Source organism: Thalassophryne amazonica, chromosome 17 (assembly GCF_902500255.1).
Source record: "Thalassophryne amazonica chromosome 17, fThaAma1.1, whole genome shotgun sequence".
Taxonomy (NCBI): domain Eukaryota; kingdom Metazoa; phylum Chordata; class Actinopteri; order Batrachoidiformes; family Batrachoididae; genus Thalassophryne; species Thalassophryne amazonica.
In genome coordinates this window covers 71,125,445-71,144,435 of record NC_047119.1, presented here as the reverse complement: position 1 = coordinate 71,144,435, position 18,991 = coordinate 71,125,445, and the positions used below count along the sequence as shown (strand labels likewise).

Here is an 18,991-nt window from a genome sequence, read left to right as displayed (position 1 = left end):
TTTGTAGCGTGTGATTGCGCCCGGTGTGAACGTGGCATAATACTCCTCTGTTACATCTGCAAGTCTGTATGGCTGTTTAAATGTTTTTTTTTTTTCTGCTTTCCTTTCTTTGTGGTCACCAGGTCTTTTTTGCTGACAGAAGGCTCATCTGAGACAGAGGCGCTGGTTCATATTGTGTCTGTAGCTGCCGGTATACTGAAACAATACTAAAGTTATCAGTTTAGTTTTTAGCTGTAGCTTCTGCAAAATTTTTTTTTCGAGGTTTATTGGTTCAGCTTTGTAAAAGTTAACTTCCCAGTTAGTGGATTAACGGTTATCAAAGCTATCTTTTTTGGTTAGCTGTGTCCACCACTGCCCACACAGAAAGACACAAGGAATAAATCAGGATACCGTCTTCCAGTTTTCAGAGTAACAGAGTTTAATCAACTGAACAAACTTCATAGATAAAATTTCAGCTTGCCCATCTGCATGGGGTATCACACTACACAAAGGTTTGGATTTTAGATAAAGATCCAAAAATGTACCACAGTGACCTTACCTGCTCCCTGTAAAACCTGCCATGCAAGTGCAGTTGGCGCCCCACAATCCATCAGCACAGACGCCCTCATTTGCACACTGGACATCTTCACCACATCGTTTTGGAGGATAGTCCCACCTAGTGACAAATGTAATACACACTGTGTTAATATAAAATACCTTTTCTCTTTTAGCACTGCCAAATGGAACTTTTGTTTGGGATGAAAAGCCTTCAGTTAATTCAAAATTCTGCAGCTAGAGTACTGACGGGGACTAGAAGGAGAGAGCATATCTCACCCATATTGGCTTCTCTTCATTGGCAGAGCCTTCAGCTTTCAGGCTCCTCTCCTGTGGAACCAGCTCCCAATTCAGATCAGGGAGACAGACACCCTCTCTACTTTTAAGATTAGGCTTAAAACTTTCCTTTTTGAAAAAGCTTATAGTTAGGGCTGGATCAGATGACCCTGAACCATCCCTTAGTTATGCTTAGACTGCTGGGGGGTTTCCCATGATGCACTGAGTATTTCTTTTTATTCACCTCTTTTTGCTCTGTATGCACCACTCTGCTTTTAATCATTGGTGATTGATGTCTGCTCTCTTCCACAGCATGTCTTTTTCCTGATTCTCTCCCCTCCGCCCCAACCAGTCCCAGCAGAAGACTACCCCTCCCTGAGCCTATTTCTGCTGGAGGTTTCTTCCTGTTAAAAGGGAGTTTTCCTTCCCACTGTCGCCAAGTGCTTGCTCATAGGGGGTCGTTTTGACCGTTGGGGTTTTTCTGTAATTATTGTATGTATGTGTTGCCTTACAATATAAAGCGCCTTGGGGCAACTGTTTGTTGTGATTTGGCGCTATATAAATAAAATTGATTTGATTTGATGACTGGGCCTCATGCAAGAATATTTTGTGTAAGATTCTTAACTTATTGATGATGTTCTCATGTGAACGTGCTGCATCAAATTCATGCAGTGGTGGGCACAGTTCTGATAATCCGATAACAGATAATTATCGAAGATAATGTTTTCATTATCAGATTATATTTTCAGATAAGTTTTAAAACCATTATCGGACCAATTATCTTCCGATATATTTAGTTCCGATAACGTTCAGTCTGATAACATTTCTTTTTGGTGGTGAAGTGAGTAAGGTTTAACAGTCAAAAAGGTTTGTAAACAGCTAAAATCGTTCCTCGCTCCAGGCTGTCTGCAACAGTCAGGCCCGTGACGGAGGTGCCTTCACTGCACGTGGGCCCTTTCAGTGCTTCAGCAACAATTCATAGGTTATCGCCTCGTTTCTGCTTAACACTGTGCTCCAGTCATCATCTATCTCAGCGACGGTTATCTGAAGCTTTTGTACAACAATCATTTCCACATAAATTCATAATAACAGACGTGAGCACTCTCAGAGCCTGAGTTATAGATTTTACCAGTCACATTGAACGCAACACGGGTGACGTTATACAGAGATAAACTGTGACTCCAGCGATTTACTGTTTTTTTTTTTATAGAAATGGTCTTTAACATACATACATATATATATATATTATATTATATCGATAGATTAAAAACCAAATTACAAAATAAAAACTTCACTGTGCTCTGCACATGCCTGGATCGAGTGGGGAGGTATCTGGAGCAGCTCAGGCTGAGGCCCAGGCCTGCCACAAGGTCCAGAACCCATGGCCTCACCTGGGGGATTTCTTTGTCTTCCAATCAGTGGACAAGAAGAACGCTAACGTCCTTTTTTCCAGTGTGTCCTGTGTCAGCCAAAGGAGACACCAATTAAGGGACACACAACCAGCCTTTGCAATTTAAAGTCCCATGTGAAGAGGAACCATCCAGAACACGCAATCCAATTTAAAGAAAGGATCAAGGCCGGCTCTTGACGTGGGAAACAGGCCTTCGTCAGCTAGCAGCAGCAGCCAGTCTTCATTTGGTCAGCCACCCACAAAAAAAAGTCAGCTGTCCCAGCCTCCTAGTCAGAGGGCCTTTGCCCAATCAGCTGCTAGTGCTGGCGTCCGCCAGTCTGTGGTGAACTCAAGGATCGTGGACCTGTTTATATGCAAAATTTCTTGGGAGTTATTGATGTTAAATTAATTTGGAAAACACACAAATTATGTTAAATCCAAAATGTCAAAGTCCATTGCAATTCTGTACAAAGTGAGATGTGCACTATTACTTATTTTTGTTAAGATGATGAGACATTTAAGTTTATTATTATCTTCAAATGTTTTTGGTTTTTGCTTGTTCTTCTGCTTCTCTTTTTGCTTCTGTTGTGAGGGGTAAAATACGAAATGGGGACTGAAAAGTGAAAATCACAAAATGGGGTAAAATGTAACGAAATTGAGCAGACTGAGTCCAAATTGGGCCAGATACTGACCTCTCTCCCTCTCTCTCTTCTAGCCTGTGATTGGTTGGTGGTCGAGACACTGACGTCAGCGTTAGTGGACCTCACTTTGAGCAAGTTTGGGGGTGTGGTGTGAGCACTGCTCTCCTTATTGGTCGTTTGGGAGTGGGAACGCTAACTCCAAAATGGTAGCCACTGGCCAGTATCTGGGGCGGTTGTCGGTTTAATGTATTCGAGGCAGCGGCGCCATCTGGTGTTCAAGAAATAAAACTTCAGCCACTGGGTCAATCTGCTCCATTTTTATGATCAGCCCCCATTTTGCTCCATTGGGTATTATTTTAGTATAGCCGGTAAAATTTACTGAGGTAAAATGGGTAGTATATTCTTAATTCATAATTGGGAATATTCTAAATTCATAATTGGGATTTGGCTGTTCAAGTGGAACTGTTAAAAGTGTTTTTCACTGCTCAGCTACAACACTCCAGGCTTATCTAGCCTCAAGGACAAATTGCCCACTGTTTACCTCCAGAGGAATTTATTCAGGCCTTGGTGAGATTATTCGGCTCCATTCTTATCTCAACCCACAAAGACAAACTGACAGACTTACACATGGACTGAAGCATGCTCCAGCTTTTCCCTTTCACCTCCCTTCCTGCCACCCTTATGGCAGACCCCCGTTCTTCCCAAGCTGGCAGGTGGCGCGACTCCAGTTGCAGCGGCTACCACACACTCACATCACCTCAATTTGGAAAATGGACTGTTTCAAGTTTAGTGCACATAAACAATGTCAAATGTATATGTGTTGTCTTAATTCTGATGTGTGCCATTATTACGGTAAACAAGTACTAACTGTGGATTAATTGCTGTTTGTCTGTGGAATGTAAGTGTGGCAATCTCATTATTGTAATGACAATGATAATAAAGCTATCCATCCATCCATCCATCCATCCAACAATCCATTCATTTAGAAATGCAATTTCATTACACTTAGGTCAATTTGCATACTTGATTTGCATAGGAAAGGTACTACAATAATAATCCCAAAATTATTTTGTATGATTGTTTTAATATTATTGCTATTTGTTGTAATGTCTAATGCTAAATTTCTTGTTTGTTATTAAAAATAATCAACACAGATAGTCATTATTGAATTACACTTTAAATTTTACAATTTGTTACTTTATGATTTATAATTTTTAATTACGGATTTTTCAAGGATGTCCCCTGGGTGCCAACCACTGTGGACTGTTGGTCAGTCCACAACAGGTCCTACATGGGGATGACTGCACACTGGCTGGACCCCAAGACCCGCACCAGACAGCACGCGGTCCTGGCCTGCTCTTGGCTCTTGATGTTCTCGCCGAGGCCATGGTGGACACCCACTATAAGTTCCACCTGCAAGGAAAAGATGACCAGGACCACGACAGACAATGGCAGCAACTTTGTGAAGCCATTTGTTCAGTTTGGCACAGAACCTGAGCTCTTGACAGACATGAGCCTGCTGCCGATTCAGACATGGAGGACATTGAGGGGGATCCTGAGGCTGGAACCATGGATGAGGTGGAGTACATCTCTGTTGAGGCTGCCCTTGAGGAGTCCAGTGGCGTGGGCCACAACCTTCCAGTCCACATGAGGTGTGCAGCCCACACCTTCAACTTGGTAGCCAGCATGGATGCTGACAAGGTGCTTGCCTGTGCTCAATTTAAGTCTGGCTACAGGAAGGCCATGTCTACGGCACAGGTGCTGTGGAACCAGCAGGGCCGCAGCACCGAGTCAGCAGACACCATTCTGGATGAGTTGAAGAGGAGGTTGGTAGTCCCCAATAGTACCAGATGGAACTCCACCTATGACTCGGTTGTTGTCCTCAATGACCTGCTGCATCATAAAAGGGGAGCTGTCCACCGGGTGATGACGCAGCTGAAGCTACAGAGCTTCACTGATTCCGAGGTCAGCTTCCTGAAAGAGTATGCCCAGGTAATGTCCAATGTTGCCAGGACCTTGGACAAAATTCAGGGAGAGGATCAAGCCTATCTTGGGAGCCTTCTGCCAACTGTTGCAGCTACCATTATGAAGCTGAAGGAGACCAAGTCCACAGGCCTCCTACGTATACTGCAGTCCTTCGGTAGATGCAATACTGGCAGGCATCACAAAAAGGTTTGGGCCCCTCCTAGAAGACCAGGAGTGCCAGCTGGCAGCTGCCTTCCACCCCAAATTTCGTCTGTTCTGGGTGGAGAAACATGACCATAGCCAGGTCAGCAGGGTCAAGAAGGCCATAGAGACCGCTGTGCCGCTGTGGAGACAGCCCTGAGGGAGACTGTGGTGGAGGGCAGCAGCAGCACCAGTAATGAAGAGGAAGGGGCAGATGACTTATTCAGCAGCATCACTCAGCCCCAGGAGTGCACGAGCCACAGGTCACTAAAGTCAAAGGCACAGAACTTGATTAAGATCTGGCTGGCGACCAGCTCGAATGATATCCAGACTGATGCTGCCTTCTTGGGTGAGCAGGTGCTGGTGGACCTGTTCATCAAGTACAACACCTCGAGGAGATGGAGAAGCAGCAATAAATGTGTAATAGATGTGTATTGCATTTCTTACCATTTATTATTCTTTTGATACTTTAACCCCCAAAATGTGAATCAGCTGCAAATTGACTTATCTGCAAACCGTTAATTGGAAAACATGATTACTGAAATATCTCCCAAAATGTGAACGCAGGTCTCACAAAATGTGAATATCATTCATAATATATATTTTTTTTCACTTTAAGCAGTTTATGGATTTCAGTTTACGCATCAATTACTGCAAGAAATCTTGATTACAAACCCTATCATGCAAATTTTTTTTTTTTTGTTTTTTGTATTTTGTTTGTTTTGGGGGGGGGGGGGGGGTTTGAGTTCACTACAGTCATTGAGGTGAGGACTTGTCAAACGGTAACGTAGGTGTCAAACTCGGGGAGGACAGAAACCTCCTTTGGAGACGTTAGAAAGATGGAGAAGTTAGAGAGATGTTCACGGCTCATAAGACAAATGTCATAGAAAAACAAAAGTGCAAAAATGAAAGGAGACACACCAGAAAAATAATCAATAAATTCAGGTGTGGTGTCACCAAATTCACTGAACACATCAATGGTCTTCTGCTGGTTATACTTTAAGTGAATTTATGACTTATATTGCTCATTTTATTACTTATTTTAATGATTTAAAAAATTACTAAAATTCAATTTTTGCACATTTTTCCAAACTGAGTGCTGTAGTATAATCAGCAAGAGACCACTGATGTGTGCAGTGAATTTTGTCATTACACCTGAATTTATTGATTATTTTTCTGGTGTCTCCTTTAATTTTTGCACTTTGTAGAAGGTCCCTGCTCATTCAGATTAATATTATTTTTCCAGCTCCGAGGACGGCTCATATAGATAAAAGTAAGGTTGTAGCTCGTTACTTCCTGAGGTTAGTAACTAGTGTTGTTTATTTTTTTTTATAACGTTTGACTTATGAGCCGTGAACTTTGAATCCGTGAACATTTTTTTTAACTTTAGCGGAGTCTTCAGTGGAGGTTTCTGTCCTCCCCGAGTTTGACACCTACATTACCGTTTGACAAGTCGACCGTCGCAGTCAAAGTCCTCACCTGCTGCTTGTCACCAGAAGCGAGACCTGCCCTGGGCTCACCTCCTCGCCATATATATATATATATATATATATATATATATATATATATATATTTCAGTTTAAGGATTTCAATTTATGCATCAATTACTGCAAGAAATCTTGATTACAAACACTATCATGCAAAAACGTTTTTTTTTTGTACAGTATTACAGTATTTTCACTACAGTTCACTACAGTCATATATATATATATATATATATATATATATATATATATATATATATTTCAGTTTAAGGATTTCAATTTATGCATCAATTACTGCAAGAAATCTTGATTACAAACACTATCATGCAAAAACGTTTTTTTTTTGTACAGTATTACAGTATTTTCACTACAGTTCACTACAGTCATATATATATATATATATATATATATATATATATATAGAATGATATTCACATTCTCTGAGACTCACATTCATGTTTAGGGAGATATTTTCAGTATTCTTATTTTGCAGTTAAAGGTTTGTGGATAACTCACTATTTGCAGCTGATTAATGTTTTGGGGGTTAACAGCTTATTTGTTTAATATTTATTATGGATTACATAGAACTTAATTGAGGATATATTTGTTTAATAAACAGTGTTTAATAAACAGTATGTTGTACTCCTTAAATTCATTTGTTCATGTAATTTATGTGCATGTTGATCATCATCTGATCTTGATATGCTGCACCTTTTTGGAAAGCTCCGTGTCTACACTTTTTAAAATTTCAGCTTTCTAGGTCTGTTTTTCAGGGTTTTAGAGGGAAAAAATTAAGCTAAATTCACTATGTTGGAACTTGCACATCATCCAGACAACCTGAGGTAATGCTGTGTTCACACCGGGCGCGATGTGAGCGACAGCAGCCACAGGTTGCCATGTAATCCCTATGGAATGACGTGTTTTGGCGCAAAGTCACGCAGCGTGACGTGATGGACGCGAATGAAGTGACGCAAGTGAAGTGATTTTGAGCGACTGGCGCTTTTGTGGCTCGATATTGCGTCGCATCACGTCACGTTGCCCTCCTCCCCAAGTTGAGAAATTTGAACTTTTTCGTCTCATCGCCGCAATGACCAATCAGGGACTGAATATGTGGTGACGTGGAGATGTCTGGAGTTTGACTGAAGATGTGAACATGTCCTGTCTCTGGTAGCAGCCTGTGAGCAGGACTTATGCCTCTTTTGTCCTTTATTTCACAATTATGACAGAGTTTTTGGAGCGAGCAGCAGCCCTGCAGCAGTGGGAGCGGAGTTTCTTTTTCTTTTACGTGCGCGCGAGCCAATTGTCCATGGAGATTATTTACTTATTAACTACACAGATGTATAATAAAACAAATGGTGACTGGTTTCTAAATACAATTATGACAGAGTTTTTTGGAGAGAAGAGCGAGCTGCAGCAAGCAGCAGAGTTTCCTTTTTTTTTAATTGTTTACATGTGTGCGCATGAACGGGACAGTTGGTCCTCAAACTGGGTCCCGCAGAGGTGGAAGGACCGCTGAAAGCGGCCGTCATCCAGACACAGCTCCTGCAGCAAATAATGATACTCTCTGTATTGGGAGCTTTTCACAACAACTCGCTCCGTGTGATCAAGGTCCGTCATGTTAACAACCGGAGCCGGCGAGTGGAATGGAAGCTCCTCCTATTTGATGTTGCACCGGGGTGAATTTTCGCAGCAAAAGCAGAGCGACACACCAGGCGAAGGAGGCGTGTCCGTTGCCATGCGACCCGCAAATTTGTAGCATCTGATTGCGCCCGGTGTGAACGCAGCATTACTTAGCAACTGCTTAGCAGCGCCTACTGGTGTGACAACGATAAGCCAGCATGCGTCAGTGCACACTTAAAAAAAAAAACGAAAAAAAGGAAGTGGCTATTCGCACGGCCTCTGTGTCCATAACTCTCATTTGGCTATTTGCAACGGAGTTATGGGACACGGCCACCATTGGAATAGGGTCGGCCTTTTGCCACTTGAATCTTGCCATGCGAATACTGAAATGAGGGTTATGGACACGGCCGAATAAAAAAAAAAATCAAAATCAAAAAATATTAAAGGAGTTAAGCCATCTTGAATACAGTGTTTGTTTATACTAGCAGTTCCAAGTTTTTCCACCAGAATCTTGCCGTGTGACTAACCAAATGAGAGTTATGGACACAGCTGCCGTGCGAATAGCCACGGCCAAAAAAACCCAAAACAAAATGATAACTTCCAGTTCACAGGTCAAAGCACACAAGCGCTGGTAAGACTGCTGCCGTTGCAACACTTGGTGGAGAACAAGCTGAAAGATGTTACACTGTGGACAAAAACAGTATGTAAGCAGCTCAAGCAGCTTGTGCATTTGTTTTGTGAACGTAATATGAGCCAGAGATCCGCAAACGGTTTAATATAAACTGACTTCTAATACTGTGATTTACTGCTTTTGATGAAGATAATGAGAGTGTTTGGGGTTTTATTTATTTTTTGTGAATCCTTTTTGTGTTTGTGACTTAACCTTTACCCAGGAGCAGAGCCTGCAGTGCTGAGATTCAGAAGTATTAAGCCGTTCATGTAACCCAATGTGGCCGTGCGGCGTGCGCCCCCTAGTCAATACTAAAAGTTATCAGTCGTGTATCTTCCGATAATCCTTTTATCGGTTTATCTTTATAAAAGATAACTTTTCAGTTATCTGATTATCTGTTATCGAAGTTAACTTTTAGGTTATCTGTGCCCACCACTGGATTCATGAAATGCTTGTAAATCCAGACAAGTGCATCAATTATATGTAAACCTCTGTGTAAGTCAGTGTGCGTCCATGAAAACAATAATCACCATTAAAATTTCCATAAATATCAGTGATTAGGGGTTAGCACTGTTGCCTCACACACAGCAAGAAGGTCCTGGGGTCGATTCCTGCCTTTTTCTTTCTGTATGAAGTTTGTGTGGTCATGTAGGATGCCTCCAGGTGCTCCGACTTCCTCCCACTTCCAAAGACATGTGAACTGATGAACCTAAATTGACCACAGGTGTGTGAATGGGTCCGCCTATATGGAGCCCTGCGACAGGCTGGCGTCTTGTCCACTGCTGGAATGGACTCCAGCCCCCAGACTCCCCTGTGACCCTTGGCTGGAGTAAGCAGGTATAGAAAATTAATGAATACCAGTGATTAATGTCTGAGTTTCTGGCATGAGGCCCATTGTTAACAAAAGCTAATGCTAATAGATGCTGATAAAAATCAAAAACAGCTCCACTTTCCTAAACGCTGTGTGATTAGAGATGAAGAACTGAAGCCAACTGTCTGGAAGGTTTTGTAGGAAGTCTTGTGAGCAACCCTGGACGTTTGTTTTGGCAAAAACCACATTGTGTCGTGTCTACTCACTGGCATCGTGGGCCGCTGTAGTCCTTTGGACATGTACACGTGAACATGTTTGGTCCATCATGACACATGCCTCCATGTTCACAAGGATTATGTTTACACTCATCTACATCCTCATCACACAGTGTCCCGGTGTACCCAGGATGGCACTGGCACTCAAAACCAGCTAAAAAATCTTTACATGCTCCATAAACACAAGGTTGAGATGCACAATCATCTGTGTCCACTTCACACTGTTGTCCTTCCCACCCAGATTCACAGACACACCCAAACTGATTAAAAAGGTCTTGACATGTTGCACCATTCAGACACGGATCTGAATCACAAACGGGTTCACTGGTGCAGCCCAGAGTAATCTCTGCTTTTCCAACTACATGGAACTGAGCCAGCTGTGGAGCTTTATAGTCGTCTACAAAAGGAAGATACACTCCTCCGACTCTCACTGCACCCAAACAACCAGTGAAGCTTTCTCCGAGAGACAACACAGCCGCCTTCTGCATAAGGAAGCTCACACTTCTGCTCAGTTCTGGCACACTGCTGGTGTCTGTGATTCCATCAACAGTGATGACCCACGGAGATGCCTTGCTGTCTTTCTCAGCCTTTGAGATGGTTAAACGGTGCCAACTGCCATCAGCAACTTGACGCACTCCGGTAAAGGCCAGTGTTTCCATGCTGTTGCTACTGTGAATTTCCACCCGGACTGAAGAATCCAACAAGCCCACCATCAGAAAGTCAGATCCCCATGAGGATCTCAGGAGCACTGCATTTTCAGAACGAGTCCGCAGCTCCATATATATAACAGTGACAGGTCCAGTCAGGGTACCTCCAGCACTGAACACCACAGGGCTGTTCTCAAAGGTCGCATTGTACACACCTAAAGGAACAACAGTTAATAAGCTGTTTGCAAGCTTCATCTATTTCAATCCAATATGTTGAACTATAGCAAATAAATGAGACCAACAGTACTGTCCAAAAAAAATTATCTTCAAAACTGAATTATAAATGGTTCCGTTCTTACATTCGTAGCCATCCGGAAGGTCCACACAATGGCCAGCATTCACACAGGGATGACTACTACACCACACACGCCTCTCACACATCTTTCCAGTGTATTCCTCGAGGCAAGAACAGGAAAAATCATTGAAGGTGATGGTGCAGTCTGCTCCATTCAGACATGGCTTCATCTGCAAGTACACGTTGAGACACAAGCAAATGAGACAGCAAATAATCTTCAGATCATAGAAAAAGTAGCTACAGTGAAATAGAATGGGTATAAAAAATTGTGTCAAAATTCAGGGCTGCCACTTTTGAAACCTACAAAACAACTGATCCAGCCTGTTTTTCTTGTGACTGGAGGCAGTGACCTGGAGCTTACAGCAGGGGGCGTGGGACAAAGGATCCACAGTTTGACCGCATCAGACAAAGCAACCCACTAAGGTTCTTAATCACTGTGGTGTTTCAAGTGTACAGTGGAGCATCTTGCATAGCAACAAACTGACATCAGTGTGAGTCAGGCTGGTGCAAAATTCCGAACTTCTCCCAAATTCCAATTCAGTTCCATGAATTTGAATTGAGGTTGCAAACAGCAAGTAGAATTGAAATTTAAATTTGAACTGCTGTAGAACTGAAATTCCATGAAATGGTAATGGGTCATTTTGGTGTATTTCAGAATCATGCTTTACAGTATATTCTATACATGACTGTTTAACATATTTCATACATATATTATTACTCTGAACTTAATGTCCACATTATATTTTAATTACAGCAAATATTTCTCATTGACAATTAACAATAAAAGCATAATCTATAGAACAGATCATTTAATTTGACGTATTATAAATTTCAAATTATGGAAAATGGTGAATGTATACTTCATTTCCCAGAATACTTGACTTCATCTAAGTATTCAAAATGGTCACCAAACCATTTCAGGACATTTGTTTGAAATCCTCTCTGTTGACAAATTTGATGGTCAGAGCTAGTTACCAGAAAAAAAATTCCAAATTTTGTGATAATGACAACAATGAATGAATGAAACAGGAAGTGCCAAATTTTGAATCAACAGTAAAACAGGAAATGTTCAAATGTTAAGCACTTCCGGGATTGACAGATGAGATCCCATGGAATCTCGCGGGAACTCAGTGGCAAACTCACACTCAAACAGGAAGTGCCAAATTTTCAATCACAGTGAAACAGGAAATGTCAAATGTTGAATACTTCCTGGCATGGGTGGAGCTAGAGCGGAGGCTGGGGTTTCACTGGACTCCCCTGAAATCTGATTGGACATAGATGATTGACATGGTTTTAAGTTTTGATATGACACATTTATTTGTGCCTGGTAATCTTCATGTATGTTCCATATACTGTTTGTATATTATATACTTATTCCTGGCTATTCTTACTTTCTATTTTTATTTTTTTTCCTAGCTATTAATAATTTTCTATACTTTTCTGGTATTACGATAACTACATATAATAATAGTCCTATAATATAACATTTTTACCCTGTCCCTCATACATAAGTTACTATATATGATAGCTACTTTTAATATAGGGCGGTCACTAGCCCTAAATACCAAGGTGATGGACTTTTACCCTAGTCCCTTAAACAAGGGTTTATGTTGTGTGGACCGCTGAAGAGGAGGTACTGCTGGCCCACTACCAAAGGGTGCCCTGATTGAAGTGCGGGCTTCAGGCACGAGAGGGCGCTGCTGCCTCACAGGAACAGCCGGGAGTGACAGCTGTCACTCATCAACTACGACAGCTGTCACCAATCATCAGGTCATCACCCACACACACAAAAGCCAGACGACATCTCCACCTCGTCGCCGAGATATCGTCTACCTCTAAGGTAAAACTCTCAGCCATTATTGTGCCAAACGCACGTAATCTGTGTTTGATACTTTTGCAGACTTACCTGTCGATTACTCTCAGCCGGAGCTGGGGTTTGCAGATTGTGGAGGAGTCGATGCTCTTCACTCCTCACACCAAACCTGATAAGTAATTCTTCAGGCTCGGCCCGTACTGTGTGCTTGTTTCAAAGGTGGAGGTGTCTTTCCCGCCTTAATCAGAAAACCATTCTTCCAAGCTGACTGTTTACTGGGTGTGTTTTCACACACTCATATCTGTTCCTCTGCTTCCTGCCAGCAGTACCAGATCCGACAGTCGGAGACGGTGACCACCTGGGGACTCAGGACTTGGCGGCTCCAGTATCCTTCAGGTTCGGTGGCAGTGGAAATCATGTGGGATCGGGTTCTTCTCGGGACAGACGTCTCCTATCCTCGAGCCTACCCACACGTCACCTTGTATATTTTGATTGTAACCCAAATTCTATGTTTGTCTGTATTCTCGTTGTGCACGTTTCACAACAGTAAAGTGTTGTGTTTTTGGCTCATCTATTGTCCGTTCATTTACGCCCCCTGTTGTGGGTCCGTGTCATTACACTTTCCCAACAGTTTAAATATCATGATGGCTACGTATAAGAGGGGGCGGTCACTAGCCCGGCAAACCAAAGTGATGGACTCATACCCTAGTCCCTTAAAGAAGGGTATACCTCTTATTTCCAGCTCGTCCTGTAATTATGATGTTACATCCCCAAACCCTACCTTGGTAGGAAGGGATGTGATTGATGCTATACAGGACACTAGAGTTGGTAAATGTGGTAGTAGTAAATGTAAAAACTTGCAAATACATAGTAGAAGGAAATAACTTCAGGAGTAACACCACAGGTAGACAATACAAGGTTAGCTCACGTGAAACAAAAATGACATGTAACGCAAAAAACAAGCCAAACCCTTAGGAGCAGAATGAATAACCATAGACAGAGGCTTAATAAAATGTCTAATTTATTTTTTTACCAACACTTATAGTATATGGTCATAATGTAGATGACATAGAGGTTATGCCTATAGAGGAAGTATTTTTGGAAGAGGGTGAATGCTTTAGTTTAACCTCTAAACGATTACAAAGAACTAGGCACAATTTATCCGTATGAGCTTAATGACAGTCAAAAAACTAGGTAATGTTTCTAAAAAAGATATGGAAAATATTGTCATATGGACATTTTTTAAAAGAACTAGTTAACAATTACAATAGGCCTGGGTTAGTACATGAACTTATCACATTAATTTTTTCGGTTCTACAATGAAAACTTGGCATCCTAACAGCTTTAGCTAATATTATTCTTTCAGAACAAAGATTACCTAATTATATTCCACTTGTCATAAAAGATTTAGCTAACTTTAGGTTAGGTTTACAAAAAATGGAAAAAAACTACAATAACCAAAGATGATAATAAATCTTTCTTGAAAATTCCTTTTCACAACAAAGGCATTGAAATGATCAAACTATCACAGATTCTACATAGGAAACCAATCCAAAAAACTATACCAAATTTCATCAGTGACCCCCCCCCCCCCCCCCCCCCCCCCGTTATTAGTTATTCATATACTAAGTCTAAGTAACCGACCGTATTTTATGCTGGAAATGAGGTCCAGGTTGTTAAACGCAGTATTTCTCCTTTAATTTGGGTTGCCTTATATACACGTTTAAGCTAACAAACAGCAGCTAGTTCATGGCTTATTAGTGCAGCAGATAACTGAAACAATCCTTCAAATGGTGATACAAACATCAAATTAAGCACATATACAGCTTAGACACTACACTTAAAAAAAAAGACTGGACACTTGAATTTTCAATAGGCAGACAGGTAAAAAAAAATGCTCCAATCAAAAGGAAAACTAAACCATGTAACTTGTCTCATTATAAAGATTCCAAAAAGGTATAGTTTGGACTATCTATGACTGAATGTTATGGAGTTATAGGGTAAAAACGTCAAGAATGGTGATAAAGATCAATTTCAGTTTGTACAGGGATGAAAAGTTAAAGTGTTGCTCTATTTTTGGTACAAAAAGTGATGCAAATTATTGGTTGAGTTCATAAATGGAATAGTTTTGACAGTGCTGAATGCTTGGTCTCCAAAGTAAAGGTCAAACAAGGTCAATGACCATTGGATTCTATGACATGTGACATATGTTACCCTGTAACATGAACAAAGCATGACACATGATGCAAATTGTTACTTTTTAAAACTGGATTAACTCAACCTATCATCATTTTTTACCAAAATTGGACCAACTTTAACTTTAACTCCTGACCAACATTCTCCTGCAGTACCTTCGTGCGCCTCTTTATCTCTGACACAACTGCTCTCTACTCCCACTTCAACTCCTCCCTCAATCACGGCAGAACAGGTGACCAGGGAGCTGCAACGTCTGCATTCGAGGAAGGCCGCGGGTCCAGACCAGGTCTGTCCAAAGCTCCTAAAGACGTGTGCAGAGGAGCTGGGTTACCCTCTACAGCAGGTCTTCAACCTGAGTCTGCGGGCTGGGGAGTGTCCCCTCATTGTGGAAAACATCCTGCATTATTCCAGTTCTGAAGAAGTCTCGCCCTCGGGAGCTGAGTGACTACAGGCCGGTCGTGCTCACGTCCCACATGATGAAAACACTGGAGCGACTGGTTCTGCAGCTTGTGCGACCCCAAGTGCAGGCAGTGAGGGACCCTCTCCAGTTCGCCTACCAGGAGAGGGTGGGGGTTGAAGACGCTGTCCTCTACCTCTTGCACCGCGCCCTCACATACCTGGATGTGGGGGGATGCATTGTAAGGATGCTTTTCTTTGACTTCTCCAGTGCTTTTAATACAATACATCACAGTCTTCTCCAGGAGAAACTTAACATCATGGCTGTGGACCCCCACCTCGTGCTCTGAATTTTGGATTATTTAACCAACCGGCCACAGTTAGTACGTATGGGGGGGTGTAGGTCCTCTACATTGACCTGCAGCACTGGAGTACCCTCAGGGCACGGTGCTTTCACCCTTTCTCTTCACCCTCTACACTACGGACTTTCACTACAACTCCGATACATGTCGTGCAGAAGTTCTCAGATGACGCTGCAATTGTGGCATGTATTGGGGGGGTGACGAGGGGGAGTATAGGAGTGTGGTGAGGGACTTTGTGAGATGGTGTCAGCAAAACAAGCTCCTGCTCAATACCATCAAAAGAAAGGAAGTGGTGCTTGATTTCAGGCGGGCGCCAGCCTCTCTGCAGCCCATAAGAATTGACGGATCCGAGGTGGAGGTGGTTTCCACCTATAGGTACCTTGGCCTGCAGCTGGATAACAAGCTGAGCTGGGCAGCTAATATGGATGCTGTCTATAAGAAGGGACAAAGTAGAATGTACTTTCTTAGGAGGCTGGCTTCATTCAGGTTCTGCTCCAAGTTACTGTACATGTTCTATCAGTCCATCGTGTCCAGTGTTCTTTTCTATGCCGTTGTGTGTTGGGGGAGCTGTGTGAGGAAGGAGGACATTCTGAGGCTGAATCGGCTCATTAAAAAAGCAGGCTCTGTGGTGGGACTGTGTCTGAGCAGAGGGTGCTGGAGCAGAGAACACTCTCCTAGATCAGGGCAGTCCTGTCCAATCAGAGCCACCCCCTGAACTCTGTGATCCAAGCAGGGGAGCGCCTTCAGTTCCAGACTTCTCTCCCTCAGATGCTCTACTGACAGACTGAAGAACTCTTTTGTCCCTCGGGCCATCAGGCTGTATAATGTAGCCACATCAGCCAGGGGCAGCAGATGGGGGCTATAAATGCCTAAACATAGTGTCAGGTGCCTTGACTCCTGTCACTTGTTGCACTTTATATGCTGTTGTTGTACTATTTATTTATTAACTTGTCTCGGTGCTGTTTTTATTCATTAACTTATTTTTTAACTTGTATAACTTTTATATTTATGAATGAGAGCGACAGACGCCACACAATTTCCCTCGGGATTAATAAAGTATTTATCTATCTATCTGAAAGTTCAGCTACAATTTGACAGAAAGTACATTTCAGATGAAAGGCTAGATTTGATGTTTTGGTGAAAGAAACTTTTGTATTTCTTCATAATTGATGTAAATAAAGTCCAAGACATTCAGTGACCCGGAAATGTTCATGTTTCCATCCCCTGAGTTGTGTGAAGAAAACTGGAAATAAAACTGATTATATTTACAGGTATTATCAAGTTTTAGAGATTTGCTTTCAGTTTGAGTTTGAGGAAGATCATTTTAGAAATGTATTTATTCTTTGTTTTTGAATTTCTTTTATTTAAAATGACATAAACAAATTAAAATGTGTGAAATTCCAAGTGTTCCAATACTTTTGGAGGGCACAGTATCCTAACCTTATGATGAGTGCAAAATGAGTGTGGTATTATTACTGTTTTGACTGACTGTTTTGTTTAAGAATGTTTAATTTTCACTGTTCAAATCATAGTCATATTGTATATCATATTGATATCACAATATTGCAATATGATACTTTGGCCACATTGTACAGCCCTACTGTCAACTATCTGAAAACTTTGAATATTAATTTACATCTACATTTAAAAAAAATGCTTAAATTGGCGGGGGTTAAGAGCACTGTAATTGGGGGGGGGGGGGGGGGGTCAGCTGAAAGGCAAAAAAAGAAAAATGCTTAAAAGGGGGGTATGGGGGGCAGAGCCCCTCCAGAAGCTGAAAGGCAAAATAAGGAAAATGCTTAAAAAGGCGAGGTATGGGGGGGGGCGGAGTCCCCCAGAAGCTGATAAGTTTTTGTCATGCTAATGCTCCCAAGAACCATTTTACTGAAAAAAGTCTGAAGGACCTAAAGGACATGGTTAGATGGCGTGGAGCTTTTCCAGGCATGTGAGAGGCATAATTGTAAAGTGCTTTGAGCATCTGATGCAGATAGAAAAATGCTATATGGATACAGTCTATTTATTGTGTTTTTGTAGTTCAATTGGTTTATTCAGTTTAGTTAAGTGTCATGTTGCTATTACCATGAGTGGGAACTGTAGTGCATTTGATGTCTTCCGCCACGTCATTGTTTGTGGGTGTGTAAAAATAGAAGCACCTGCTTGCGGCAGAATGCAGAAGAGACAAAAACTCTGCTTATAACTTCAATCACGGACAAACTGGGGAGACCTGACATTTGCTGTTTTGTGTGCTGGCAGTGGTGAGGGAAAGAAGAAAGTGCCAACAAGTAGAAGGCAGAGAGTGTTAGCAAAACTAAGCTAGCAGAAACATAACCTGCAGAAGCAGAGAAAAAGTGCACCACCAGAAGAGGAAGAAGGCCTGAAAACCTTGTTTGAAGACCTTAAGAAGAAGAGCAGATACCTTGCAGAGGCAAGAAAGAAGGTGTACCAGAAGGAAAGAAAGCAGAAGAGTACATGAGCAATTTCTGAAGAATCCACAAAGCAGCTAAGAAATTGTTCACAAAGGCACAGAGTGGGAAGCTGAAGTGTATGAAAGAGGACCTGGATACTCATGTTAAGCAGATGTACAGCCGTCTGAAAAGGGATGAGGCGCTGCCAGACATGAGAGGTCTCAAACGTCAGATTGCCCCTGGTGTGAGCTTTCAGCTTGGACCAATCACAGAGAAGGAAATGGATGAGTTTGTCAGAAAAACAAGTGCACCTGGAGGAGATGGTGTGTCCTACAAGGTGTTCAAGTACTGCGGTAGGCTGAGACACTTCCTTTTCACAATGCTAAGAGATTTTTGGGAAGACAAGGAAGTTGTCGAAGATTAGTACAGAGCTGAAGGTGTGTACCTACCAAAGGAACAGAATGCACAAGATATATGGCAGTTCTGACCTATCTCCATCATCAAGGTGGCATGCAAGTTCTTCGTGGGAATACCTGTGAAGAGGGCTGTGGCATATCTCCAAGGCAATGGCTATGTGGATGAGCGTGTGCAGAAAGCACGGGTACCAGGGAGCCCAGGATGCATTGAACATGCTTTCACCATTTTGGATGAAATCCAGGAGGCCAAGAAAACCAAAGAAAGCCTGAATGTGGAGCAATTGGATCTGGCAAATGCCTACAGATCTGTACCTCATGAACTGTTGATGAAAGCAATGGATTTCTTTTGCATCCTGCATGAGGTGCAAGGCATCATGAACGAGTACTATGGTAACTTCCAGATGTGATTCTCGACTGAAGACTTCACAACTAAATGGTTCTGACTGGAGACTGGGATTGCAGGTGGTTGCAATATATGTCATCTGGTTCATCCTGGTAGTGGAGATGCTACTGAGATCTGCAGACTGCTCTGAG

The 18,991-nt window shown here is 42.1% G+C and overlaps 1 protein-coding gene across 1 annotated transcript in view; it reads right to left on the bottom strand.

Moving 5' to 3' along the window:
- Window positions 1–428: 428 nt before the first annotated feature.
- LOC117529143 (protein crumbs homolog 2-like) overlaps window positions 429–18,991 on the bottom strand; it is a 77,235-nt gene continuing 58,672 nt past the window's right edge. Inside the window, exons 6-8 of the mRNA XM_034191841.1 lie at window positions 10,874–11,039; window positions 9,859–10,729; window positions 429–655 (exon numbers count right to left, since the gene is read on the bottom strand). Of these exons, the coding sequence (XP_034047732.1) occupies window positions 535–655; window positions 9,859–10,729; window positions 10,874–11,039 (1,158 nt within the window). The 3' untranslated portion in view covers window positions 429–534. The remainder of the gene's footprint in view (window positions 656–9,858; window positions 10,730–10,873; window positions 11,040–18,991) is intronic.